The sequence below is a fragment of the Podarcis muralis genome, chromosome 14, assembly GCF_964188315.1.
Source record: "Podarcis muralis chromosome 14, rPodMur119.hap1.1, whole genome shotgun sequence".
NCBI lineage: Eukaryota > Metazoa > Chordata > Lepidosauria > Squamata > Lacertidae > Podarcis > Podarcis muralis.
Window position 1 is genome coordinate 18,623,851 of NC_135668.1, and position 11,929 is coordinate 18,635,779.

An 11,929-nucleotide genomic window follows, 5' to 3' on the forward strand; every position below is an offset into this window, starting at 1 on the left:
TGGAAAAGTGGTATACAAACAAAATGATGATGTTGATGATGCTCAGGGATGATGGGAATTGTAGTCCAGCAACATCTGAAGGACACCAGGTGGCCCACACTGGTGTAGTTCCACCTTTAGATCCCTAAAAGAGAGGTGGGAGAGAGTTTTCTTTATGCTTGGCTTTCTTTTTAAAAGATGCTGCCACCTAGTGATCAGGATAGGAAAGGACACAATGTTGGCCAAGGTACATAAAAAACTAAGGCGATTCTAAGTTTGTTGTACTGATATTGTATTCTGGATTTTTTATTTATTTTTTACAGGATAGAATAATGTTAGATTTCTATTGCTATTTGAATACATCCTCACCTATCTGTTCAGCTCGAATGAAGAAATAGCGAAGCATCCTTCGTGCTCTGCTGCCAGTTTACATCTTCAGCTCTCGCGCTTTCTCTCTCGCTTTCTGTTTACATGAGCACAAAAAATGACATTTTTGTATTTCCTTTTTAAAGCATGGGCTTTAGCAGGGGCATATTACTTTGGGGATTTCGCTGTTTTGCTCTCTGTCCGCGTCCGACGGAGGCTTCGGCCTATCAAACATCGTGGTTGATTTGTCGCTCGGATTCCCGGTAACCATGACCCAGTAATTCTTGTCTTCTTCAGCTCTGTGTGTATCCAGGTATGTGTGGCAGTTTACCTCAAATTCCTTTCCAAAGTATGTCCTTCAAAAGAAGAGAGTAGAAATTCAACAATAACGGCTAAACATTCCGTAGCCTCAGCCTGAATATCAGCTGACCACGCACACATACAATTTTAAATTTCTCAGTTGATTGCAGTGTGGCTTGTTTGTATGTGTGTTGGGGATAGGTTGTTGGGTCAGGTTAGCCATATTGATTCATACGCAATGGAGGGGGTAGGTTGTTGTCCCGTTGTGCTGTGTATGTGATAAAGGGGGAGTCAGACATATATTTAAATGATTTATACTTTAAAAAGAAAAGAAAATACAATCCGCCACACACCTTGCATTTATTTGAAGTGGGGCAGGAAGCTCACTTTGTGGTGTTGACTTATGTTTATAATAATAATTTTTTAATTTATATCCCGCCCACCTTACTGGGTTTCTCTAGCCAATTAAGTCAGCTTACCACATATATAAAAATACAAGAAAGCATCAAACATTAAGAAATAACAAAATATCCTATACGAGCAACAAACAAACCAATAAATCAACAGAAACTAATAGCAACTGCAACAATAGCAATAATAGTAATAGCAATAATAAACAGTTTATCGTTACAAATTAAAATAACCACCAACCCAAACTAAACATTTAATCAACATCAACCTGACAAAAAACAGAGGAACCAAAATTAGATCTTTTTAAAACATTTTAGCCAGTTGCCTTCTTACAGTCCTCAAATGTTGGCCCTGTTCTCCCATTACTTTTTTATATAAGGTTCGGCCAATATTCCTTCCCCAGTTACTCAAAGTAGCCCCGCCCAAAAAAAGAAACAAGGGCCAATTTTCTTTCTTGGGGAAGTGGAGGCATTTATTTTGATTTGGGGCGAGGAAGTGGTTGCTACTTATGAGGAAGTCCAGCCTTTGTAAGTATAGTCTCACACCACTTTCCGCTGTCCCCAGAATTCCCTGGGAAATTGCATTTTTATTGGGCAGTTTTGGCCAATGTACACTTTCTTTTTGCAAGCAGCTCCCCCTGATATCTGCCTTCTTGTAAGCATTGTTTGGTTGGAGAGTGGCATCGCAAAATTCAGATAAGTGTGAATTTTGAAAGGTGGCCATGTCTTGGTTCCCATGTTGTTTTACAAAGTGCAGATTGGATGGATCGCCTTTAAATGTTGAACTGAAATGAATTTATCCCCTGTCCCTGGTCCCCAGGATTGTTTGGGTAACCAGGGGGTTCAAAACTGGTGTAAAGCCAATGCATATTTGAAGTGTAGTGTAGATGTGCCCTTTCTACAAAAGTTGCTCACCTTATCCAGAAGATCCGAGGAACTGCCAAGGCCTGATTTGTATGACTGTGGACAATGAGGATTTTTGTATTTGCCTAGAAATGGGGGCAGGGAGAGAGAGAGAGAAAGAGAAATACTTGAAGGAAAGAAGGGCTTAAATTCTGTTTACGCATGAATTTGATTAAATTTTCCTTGGGAATCAAAAGCAAAGCAGAGAGAGGTGTAGCAAGGAAGAATTATTGTTCAAACGGTGCAGAAAAGGCGGAAGGTGAAGAAAAGCTGCCCACACCATCAACTTAAAGCATTTCTTCCCCCAAAGAATGCTGGGAACACTGACGCCAGGTTCTCACCAATTTTGGGGGGGTGCTCAGCACACGTGAGTGATGTCACACACATAATATTCATATGTGATGTCACTCAGCTGGAGGAAGACGTGAGGCCCACCGTAGCCATGGGTAGGCCCAGCGAGGCCCTCTGCAGGCCATGGAATATTGAGGGGGCCCAGGCCCCTCCTTGAAAACTTTGGGGGCGCTCTCAGCCCCTCGGCCTCCTTAGATGGTGCCCCTGGCTGGGAATTATATTTTAACCACTTAGAGAGCTATTCCCAGCACCCTTTCACAGAGCAACAGTTTCCACCGTTCTTAACAAACTACAGTTTCAAGGATTCTTTTGGCGGGAAGCCATGTGCTTCAAATGTATAGTAAGGATGTGTCTGAAGATGGCTTGATGGGTAAAAGATGCAAAGCCGTTCCCAGAATATGGGCTGGCGTAAAGGTAAAGGTACCCCTGACCGTTAGGTCCAGTCGCAGACGACTCGGATTGTGCGCTCATCTCGCTCTATAGGCCAAGGGAGCTAGCGTTTGTCCACAGACAGCTTCCAGGTCATGTGGCCAGCATGACTAAGCCACTTCTGGCAAACCAGAACAGCGCATGGAAATGCTGTTTACCTTCCCGCCGGAGAGGTACCTATTTATCTACTTGCACTTTGACGTGCTTTTGAGCTGCTAGGTGGGCAGGAGCTGGGACCAAGCAATGGGAGCTCACCCCGTCGTGGGGATTTGAACCGCCGACCTTCTGATCGGTAAGCCCTAGGCTCTGTGGTTTAGACCACAGCGCCACCCGCATCCCTATGGGCTGGCATAGCAGAGGCCAAAGAGGTAAGAGTCATGGGAGGCAGCTAAAGGCTCCTAGAGCACAGGAGCTTGTGCAGAGCTAGTTTAGGAAAAGGAGGGAGAGGCGGTTGGAGAACATGAGAGAACAGTCTGAAAGGCAAGGTATGCTTAAGGGGCTCGGCATCATTTCTTACAGGAACTGGGAACCCTTCATATTCCATGCGTAACTGTGGGTCCAGATAGGTAGCTTGCCAAGAACACAAGTAGGTAAGTTCATCAGTCAAGAACACAGGCTGGAGGGAGGATTTCTTTGTCATGTTCTGAAAACTTCTGTGGTCACTTGCAATAAATAGCTGGAAATGGAAACATGTGGGAATGATTTGTCTGAGAATTAGATAAACATTGTTGTAGATTGACAGAGGCCAAAGAACAAGCAAAACAAATATTAGCGCGGTTACGAATCTGGGTCCAGTATTGCGCTGACATCATACTGTAATCACATGTTGCATTCTTAAGTTTGCTGTATGGACTAGTCTGGCATGAATGGTTGGGTGTGAAGGACTTTGCATTTGCAAAACTTCAGGAAATGAGGGACACAGAGCTGCAAATCCCAGCACTTGCCAAAAGCAGAAATACTACCTGAAGTTACATTGATCAAAGCCACACAGAAAGCAAAGGCAACTTTGAGCATCCGGCTTGATGATGTCTCTTCATTGGGCACCTCTTAAGATATCATAGCCAAATTTTGTGAAATGGTTCCTGAGCTCAAGGAGCAGGTTTTCATCTATGTTGGATAGAATTGGACGACGTTCAAAATTGGCCAGGTGTCAGGAGCATTTCCACCTGGCTATTGGCCACTTGCAACCAAGTGAAGATGCCCAAGGTGACAGGATGGCACCTGACATCTCCACCATCTGGAGGTGCATTCCTGGGCATCCTTGGATCGTGACTGTTTTCACACACTAGCAACACAAAGAGGAAGCTTTTAACTAACATTGGAAGGAGTCTTTACTCAACAGGACTTACTTCTGAATTTTCAATATTTGTTTACTATTTAGAAGATTTTGGGTCCACTTTTTGGCTACAAGAACTTCCACATATATGCAATTCACCACAATAAAATACAAAAGAACAGAGTTAAGGACCAGAGCATCATGGAAGCAAATTGGCCATCTGGAAGGACATTACTGAATAATGCAGCACAATAGTGGTGTGTGGGAAATCAGCTTTGAGTGGAGAAAAGGAATGCATCATCAGGGCTTAAAAAATAAATAAACCCTAGTGCAGGGTCAACCATTGTTCATGTAAGGGGTCCAAGCTTAGTGAGATCCTGCATGGGAGACTGGTTCAGGGTCCCAAGTATGTTGGTGTGAGCTCTTCAAAGGAGAAGCAGGTTAAAATTATGAAGTAGGCGATCATCATAAGCTGTAGTAGGTATCCCAGAGCTTTCCAAACTGTGTGTCGCAACTTGTTGGTGTGTCAGCTGTAGTGTGTAGGTGTGTTGCATGATATGTGTCCGTATCTCTTATAAGGGGTTAGTTTAACTTCTAGTTTACTAGTAAAACTCAATCACTGTTGCAAAATGATGCATTTCTAAAAAGTGTCACCAACGTGAAAAGTTTGGAAAGCATGGTGAACAGTTAGCAAATAGCTGTTGCATCCTTAATCCTGCATAGGTTTGTGGTAACATAACATTATAGTCATTAACATTGTATGGGCCGTTCTGTTTCATATATTCACTTACCATCTTCTCTGGAAACCCTCCAGATGCTCCAAGACCAAAATTCTGCCCAAATCTAAGTGGCTCTCCCATGCATTCACCTTCAATGCTTTAAAAAACAGACAAAGGTCATTATTTCAATAGAAGACATGTTACAGATTGTTTACGAGGGATGCGCGGCAGATTCAAATTGATCCCAGGTCCTGAGCCCAAAGCAAGGTTCTCCTGAAGGATTCTGGGTTTGTGCAAAGCAAGGTGGGATCTTTACAAGGTGCACACAACTGAAGTAGGCGCCTTGGCAATATAAGGTAAAAAAAAGGTAAAGGACCCCTGGACGGTTAAGTCCAGTCAAAGGCAACTATGGGGTTGTGGCGCTTATCTCACTTTCAGGCCAAGGGAGCCGGCGTTTGTCCACAGACAGCTTTCTGGGTCATGTGGCCAGCAGGACTAAACCACTTCTGGTGCAGCGGGACACCGTGACAGAAGCCAAAGCGCATGGAAACGCCGTTTACCTTCCTGCCACAGGGGTATCTATTTATCTACTTGCACTGGCTTGCTTTCAAACTGCTAGGTTGGCAGGAGCTGAGACAGAGCAACGGGAGCTCACTCTGCCACAGGGATTCAAACCACCAACCTTCTGATCGGCAAGCCCAAGGGGCTCAGTGGTTTAGACCACAGCGCCACCTTGGCAATATGGAGGCAAAGAAAAACATGCAGCAGGTGACTTGCCTGCTAACAGCAGAACTAGTCTTGGTGTACTAAATAAGGAGGGAGAAAGAAGGAAAGAATGAATGAAAAAGAAAGAAAGAAAGATCAAATTCTAGGAAGTTACAAAATGATTCAACCAGTCTCCCACCTTAAAATCCGGAACGCATTCCGGCCAATTGGGGTCACGCTGCTGATTGCGCTCATATCACAGGGAGCTTTCAGTTCATTCTCTAAGAGTATGTCTGTTTCCTTGGGATTAACAGCCAGAGATAGATTCCCACTCATGGTAGGTTCCTTGTCAGGTGACTTGTTGTTATCTGGGCTCACCACCATAACCGTATCTCCAAAGTGAATAAATCCGTCTGTTGAAATGGAGAGCTGCTCCTTTTTAAAAAAAAGAATAAGAAGAAGGGGTGGGATCTCAGATGATTATAGCATGATTTGGATTTTCACTTTGGTTGTCTCCAAAGATCATTTTTTATTATCAAGCTACACTTGTTTAGGGAAGTTTTTAATATTTTATCACTTTTTTATTAATAATATTCTGTTGGGAGCGCCCATAGTGGCTGAGGAAATCCAGTTGGATGGGTGGGGTATAAATTTATTATTATTATTATTATTATTATTATTATTATTATTATTATTATTTGCTTGCTGCACTGGAAAAGATGGGCTTCCCGCGCATCCTTACAAACACAACCTTGAAGATGAAACTGCCCATCTGGCAAAAGCAGCCTCAAGTCAGCGAAGGATCTGTTGGTCTGTGATATGGCACATCCTTCTCTTGCAGATTCCAAGTTCAGTCCCTGGCATTTTACAGGTAATGCTTAAAAAGGAGCCCTGCCTGAAATCCCAGGGAGCTGCCCATTGGTGTATACTAGCCTTTCCCAACCAGGTGCCCTGTAGATGTTTGGAGCTGCAGCTCCCATCAGCCAGAACCAGCATGGCTAAAGATCTGGTATGATGGCAGTCGTCCAAAAATCCGCTCTACTTCCCAGTGGGGAGGAGTTGCGGTGGACCACGTGGCCACCCACTCCCCTCTGGGGGTGGGGGATGAAGTCCCGTGTCCCTTGGAGGTTCCCAGCCAAGTCATTCTCCTGCCAGCCAATCCGCTGGCTGGGGGGCGTGGCCGGGGCCCATTTAAACTGAGGTGCGAGCTGGAGAGCTTCCTCTTGGCTCACTTCCTCAATCGCCATTGAGGGGCCTGGTAGGAATTTTTCCACTTGGCAAATTGGCATGGGACACTTGGTTTTCACCTATCTCGTAGCAATCGTCACAACTTTGTAAGGTTTGGCGGTTAGGCATTGGTTGATCTTATGATGGGGGAGGGGAGGTGTGGCCATCACCTGCCCCTCCAAGTTTAAGAGTATTCCATTAAAGGAATCAAGGGATGTGGATCTTGTCCAAAGTCCGGGGCTGGGCTAGGGCCATGCCACAACCCTGTCAGGAACCCAGGGGGAGCTTGAGTTGGTTTGCATTGACGGGGCTTCCCCTACCAGTGGTTGACCCTTACTGGACTCCCTGCATGACAGGCAGGAGTCAGATATAGTAAAGGTAAAGGGACCCCTGACCATTAGGTCCAGTCGTGACCGACTCTGGGGTTGCGGCGCTCATCTTGCTTTATTGGCCGAGGGAGCCGGCGTACAGCTTCCGGGTCATGTGGCCAGCATGACTAAGCCGCTTCTGGCGAACCAGAGCAGCGCACAGAAACGCTGTTTACCTTCCCGCCGGAGAGGTACCTTTTTATCTACTTGTACTTTTATGTGCTTTCGAACTGCTAGGTTGGCAGGAGCAGGGACTGAGCAACAGGAGCTCACCCCGTCGCGGGGATTCGAACCACTGAACTTCTGATCGGCAAGTCCTAGGCTCTGTGGATTAACCCACAGCGCCACCCGCGTGCCTAAGCAAGCGCTGGTAGAAATGTAGAAATGCAATGGGTGATCACATACCTTCTTGTAAAGGTTCTCTTTCAGTTTCTTTGATTTCTGGATTAGAAGCTCCCCTCTTTCTCTTTTACATAAGAAGTCTTTTAGGAGTTCCTGTTTTGGGAAAGAAATTTTTTAAATGTGAGCTTGGCATTTTAATGTGCATCCGTTGTCTCATCGTGGCTCGGTCTGAATAGGGCAACCTCCAGCCACCGCAAACGGTGGCAAATGCAAATAAAAAACAACAGCAATAAAAGTCTGCTAAATTTCACCATTAAGAGGTGTGCAAAAGTAAGGCAGACTCCCACAATTTGAGCCAGGGGGCACAAATAGAGTTTGAAAAACACAAAGCCAATTACAAAATCCAGAAAGGGGTGTAGAAAAGGAAGCAGAATCAGAAAAAAGCTGGGTCAGTTGGCATCAGCAAGAAGCACTTTTTCTTTAATATCCCAAATACAGGAAAAGAAATGTCCTTTGTTTTGGACAAAGCATTTACCAATTATTTGCCATAATTAAAGTTCATAAAATATAAAGAATAAAAGTACAAAACTATATCCATAGATTTAAGGGGATTTTCCTTAAAACATCCATAGTAATTGATATCAATAACTTCTGCTACAAAATTTATTGACAAAACACATTTCCTCATGTACAGTGCTTTTTTTCTGGGGGGACGCATACCCCTAAACATTTTGTGAATCTAAGTTTGGCCTCATTGAGGGGCAGTCTTTCAATATGAGTAGGAAAATGAGATTACCCCTAAACATATATTTTTTTAGGAAAAAAAGCACTAACCATGTATCATATATCAGAAATTAGACAATGTGCACTAAACTGAGAGTAATCTCACTGGACACAGTGGACTTTATTTCCAAGTAAATGTAGAAAGGACTGAACAGTAAATGGAATAAAGACACAAAGTAAACGAAATAAGTCAAGAGGGGAGGAAGAGCTTTTAATTACCTCTTCCAGACACACATCTTCGTTCCAGTTGCCAACCAGCACCCCAGGGCTGTATTGTCTGCCACTCATGCTAGTCCTTAGGTTGAACATTTTGGATTACTTTGAAGTAGGCCACTTCGCTAGCCTTAAAGTCGAGGAGGCCTGGGCAAAGCGGTACACACGCTGCTGTGAGAAAGATGATCTGTGTTTACAGGTTGCTATGGGAACCTTGTGTGTGCCCCTGGGATTGGCCCTGGTGGAGGAGAGCTGCTAGCCAATCGGAATAGGGAAGAATGGCTGAGAAAGGAGGGGGGGGGCTCTTGCCATCCCTTTAGCCATGGGACAAAACTGGGACCATCCATAGATGGGACGTATATTTTATAAGCAAGAGAATGGAATTAATTGTGCTGTTTTGGACTGTGATTTGTGTACACACACAAAAACTGTAAACAATAAATAAATATCCAGTTGATTTTATATACTCTTTTTTCCTTGTTTTACTGTAAATCGTGTTATACTGTGAACCACCATGTACAAAGGGTACAAATAAATAAACTAGATTCAAATAATTTAGATTCAGATAGATAGACACACACACAGAGAGAGAGAGAGTACACCTTCCCTGTACTGTTTTAGATGCTTCCTGAAAACTTTTCTGTTTCAGCCAGCCTATCCAGACACATGGTTTAGTTACATTTGTATCAAATGCTTTTACTGATTTTGTCCTGTTTTTTAGTAATGGATATATGTATATTTGTTTTTGATTGATTTGTGGATTTAAGTCATTTTTAAAATATATGACTGGCCTTTTTTTTCTTTTTGGAAGTGGGATTTGCACACACCTAAACGAAAATCCGCATTACGGTTTGCAGGGTGTAGTTTTAAGTACATGCTTTGAAAATTACTTAGCAGAGCATGGCCTGAATCACCAATAAAAAGGTCTCATCCTCTTTGTTTGCTTACATACTACAACCTACTAGAATTTCCTCATTAGCTGAACTTAAAATGTGAATGGAAGTGAGAGCTGTACCATAAAGAAGGCTGATCGCCGAAGAATTGATGCTTTTGAATTATGGTGCTGGAGAAGACTCTTGAGAGTCCCATGGACTGCAATAAGATCAAATGCATCCATTCTTAAGGAAATCAGCCCTGAGTGCTCACTGGAAGGACAGATCGTGAAGCTGAGGCTCCAGTACTTTGGCCACCTCATGAGAAGAGAAGACTCCCTGGAGAAGACACTGATGCTGGGAAAGATGGAGGGCATAAGGAGAAGGGGGCGACAGAGGACGAGATGGTTGGATAGTGTTTTCGAGGTTACCAGCATGAGTTTGACCAAACTGCGGGAGGTAGTGGAGGACAGAGGTGCCTGGCGTGCTCTGGTCCATGGGGTCACGAAGAGTCGGACACGACTAAACGACTAAACAACAACAACAACAAAATGTGAATCCCTGTCAATCACATGCTGGAAGTCATACACTGAGGGCTCATCCACAAAGACCGCTCCCCACATCAAATGGAGGGCGCCTTTTGCGTGATCGGGAGCAGCCGCCTGGATCCCAGTGCGGCTCCTGGTAGTTCAGGCTGGCTTCATCCTCCCCAGGCTGGATACCTGGAGGTCTCCGCCTACCTCAGCCAATCGCCCAATGCTGCCTGGGGAGGCGTTGCAAGGGGATCGGCCAGGTAAGGGGAGGGACCACCCTGCCCACACAACAAAAGGTGATTCTTACCTGTGAATGGTCAGTTGGCTCCAGAGCTTCTCTCACCCTGCCCTCCCTCAGTTAAGCATTCTTTTGCAGGTTAACCTCTTCCCCACAGGTACGCAGGTGCTGCCACATCAGAATCGCTGTTGAAGGGTCAGAAAGGAATTTTCCTGCTTTGGCAGGTTTTGCCTTTCCCGTAGCAGAATCCTTTAGTCTATCTTCCTAAATGGGGGGGGGGTGAAGCGGTGACCCACGCCCCCCCTTGCGGTGGTGATCCCAGGGTTCCCCGTTAAAGGGGTATTGAGGGGAGGCATTGGCCATACGCCGAGAGGTTGTCATTGCTCTCCCCTCCAACGGCGGCAAAATGGGGGGCGGGCTCTCTGCTTGAACATATGTTCTCCAGAGTCAGCCCAATCCCCACACATTCTGGAAAACCCTGAAGTCTCCCAGATCCCTGGCTGGGGACTGGGAAGGATAAACGCCCCGTGCCTGAGCCAAGGTCTCCCTACATCTGAAACTTAATAAAGTTGTGGCCAATTTTAATCCCATAGTGCATTGTCTTGAGTCTTTATTCCGCTCGGGGGTCGCCTGGGGTTGGGGGGACTCCGCCTGTCCACGCAATTACATTTTGCCCCATACTTTCTAAGCAGAGGTCCGCACTGTATTGAAACAACTGGCATTTCAGGTTTTCTGCGGAATTACTTTCAGAGGTTAAGAGTGGGGTTTTGCAAGGAAAGCACCGGGGCAAAAGGGGGGGATGGGGGGGGACTCAGAGCTTTAAGTGGGACCTATGATAGAAAGGTGACATGAAAGGATGAGCCCTTAGTTCAACTTACACATCTTGAATAATGTAATTCTAGGCGCTGATATTATTGTGTGGGTGAACCTTAGTACAACACCTCCATCTTGTGGTTTATTTAGGTCAACTCATTTTCTGGCTAAATTCATTTTTAAAGTTGGTTTGCAAAACTCCTCCTCTGTGCGGCTTATATAAGAGGATGAATAAGCGTTAGTTTTTGGTTAAGATTATTGATAACTGCCAAATCAGGATTTTGGAAGCAACACGAATGGTGGTGATTTAGGAACATCTTAGAATAATCACATGAAACTGCACGGCATCATAAAGAGATTACATTTTAGAATGTGAACTTCTTGTCGTTGTCTTTGCAAAATCGAAGGTTTTAATTAAATTAGGATGTCTGGTTTATCTCAAGCATGTTTGAGATGATGTTTTAGCTATATATGCACATGACTTAACTACATGAAAGGCAAGTTACTTCTGATTAAATCATTTCCCAGCTATATGCAACTGGATCTCTGGGTTTTCGTTTCCCCTTTCCCTTCACAATTAAACCAATGTTTAATTAACTTCCTATGTTCGTCAACATGGTTCTGCAGCAATTGCTGTTTTTAACAAAGCACACAAAAAATGCTTATATCATGCTGTTAAACTTATTTGCAAAATTATGGAAGGCTCGTAAGTGGTTTCATATTTGTGATAAAGGTTAGAAATGTGGAGAATGTTGATATTAACTGATGATTTTTAGGAGGTGGGGAAGTTTGGAAATGTTTGTGTTCTAAGCTTTGCTTTTGATACTTGCAATCATGTGCTTTATTGATAAGTAATGGAACTGTAATGTTCTTTATATATAACTCTGGCCATAGAACATGAGTATTAACTGAAAAACTGGAGTGCTAAAATCCATTGCCCAACCAAGCAACAACTTGAGACATTCAATTGGCATTGACATTTAGAGGTAAATGTTATAATGGTTGTGATTGTTTTACTGACGCTGTTCTCTGAATTTTCTAACATTTCCGTTTGGATCTCTTAAAATATTGAAAACATTTTCTAACCACCAAGTTCCTATAA

General features: G+C 44.0%; 1 protein-coding gene across 2 annotated transcripts; it reads right to left on the bottom strand.

Moving 5' to 3' along the window:
• Positions 1-254: 254 nt before the first annotated feature.
• On the bottom strand, positions 255-8,689 carry CFAP161 (cilia and flagella associated protein 161). Of its 2 annotated transcripts, XM_028706819.2 has the most exons (7): positions 8,378-8,683; positions 7,439-7,528; positions 5,638-5,873; positions 4,806-4,890; positions 3,256-3,414; positions 1,971-2,044; positions 255-701 (listed from the first exon to the last, which is right to left on the bottom strand). In XM_028706819.2, the coding sequence occupies exons 1-7, from the start codon at positions 8,465-8,467 to the stop codon at positions 500-502; spliced, it is 936 nt and encodes a 311-aa protein (XP_028562652.2). In that variant the 5' UTR covers positions 8,468-8,683; the 3' UTR covers positions 255-499. The 2 variants fall into 2 exon arrangements, with proteins under 2 accessions (XP_028562652.2, XP_077774995.1); XM_077918869.1 differs by lacking the exon at positions 3,256-3,414 and having other exon boundaries at positions 8,378-8,689.
• Positions 8,690-11,929: the final 3,240 nt, after the last annotated feature.

Excerpts from the sequence above, each read along its gene's own strand:
- CFAP161 (XM_028706819.2), bottom strand. The coding sequence starts at position 8,467 with ATGTTCAACCTAAGGACTAGCATGAGTGGCAGACAATACAGCCCTGGG. Across the intron at positions 5,874-7,438 it reads AAGAGAACCTTTACAAGAAG|GAGCAGCTCTCCATTTCAAC; the intron begins GTATGTGATCAC and ends TTTTTTAAAAAG. Across the intron at positions 2,045-3,255 it reads ATGAAGGGTTCCCAGTTCCT|GCAAATACAAAAATCCTCAT; the intron begins GTAAGAAATGAT and ends CCCCATTTCTAG.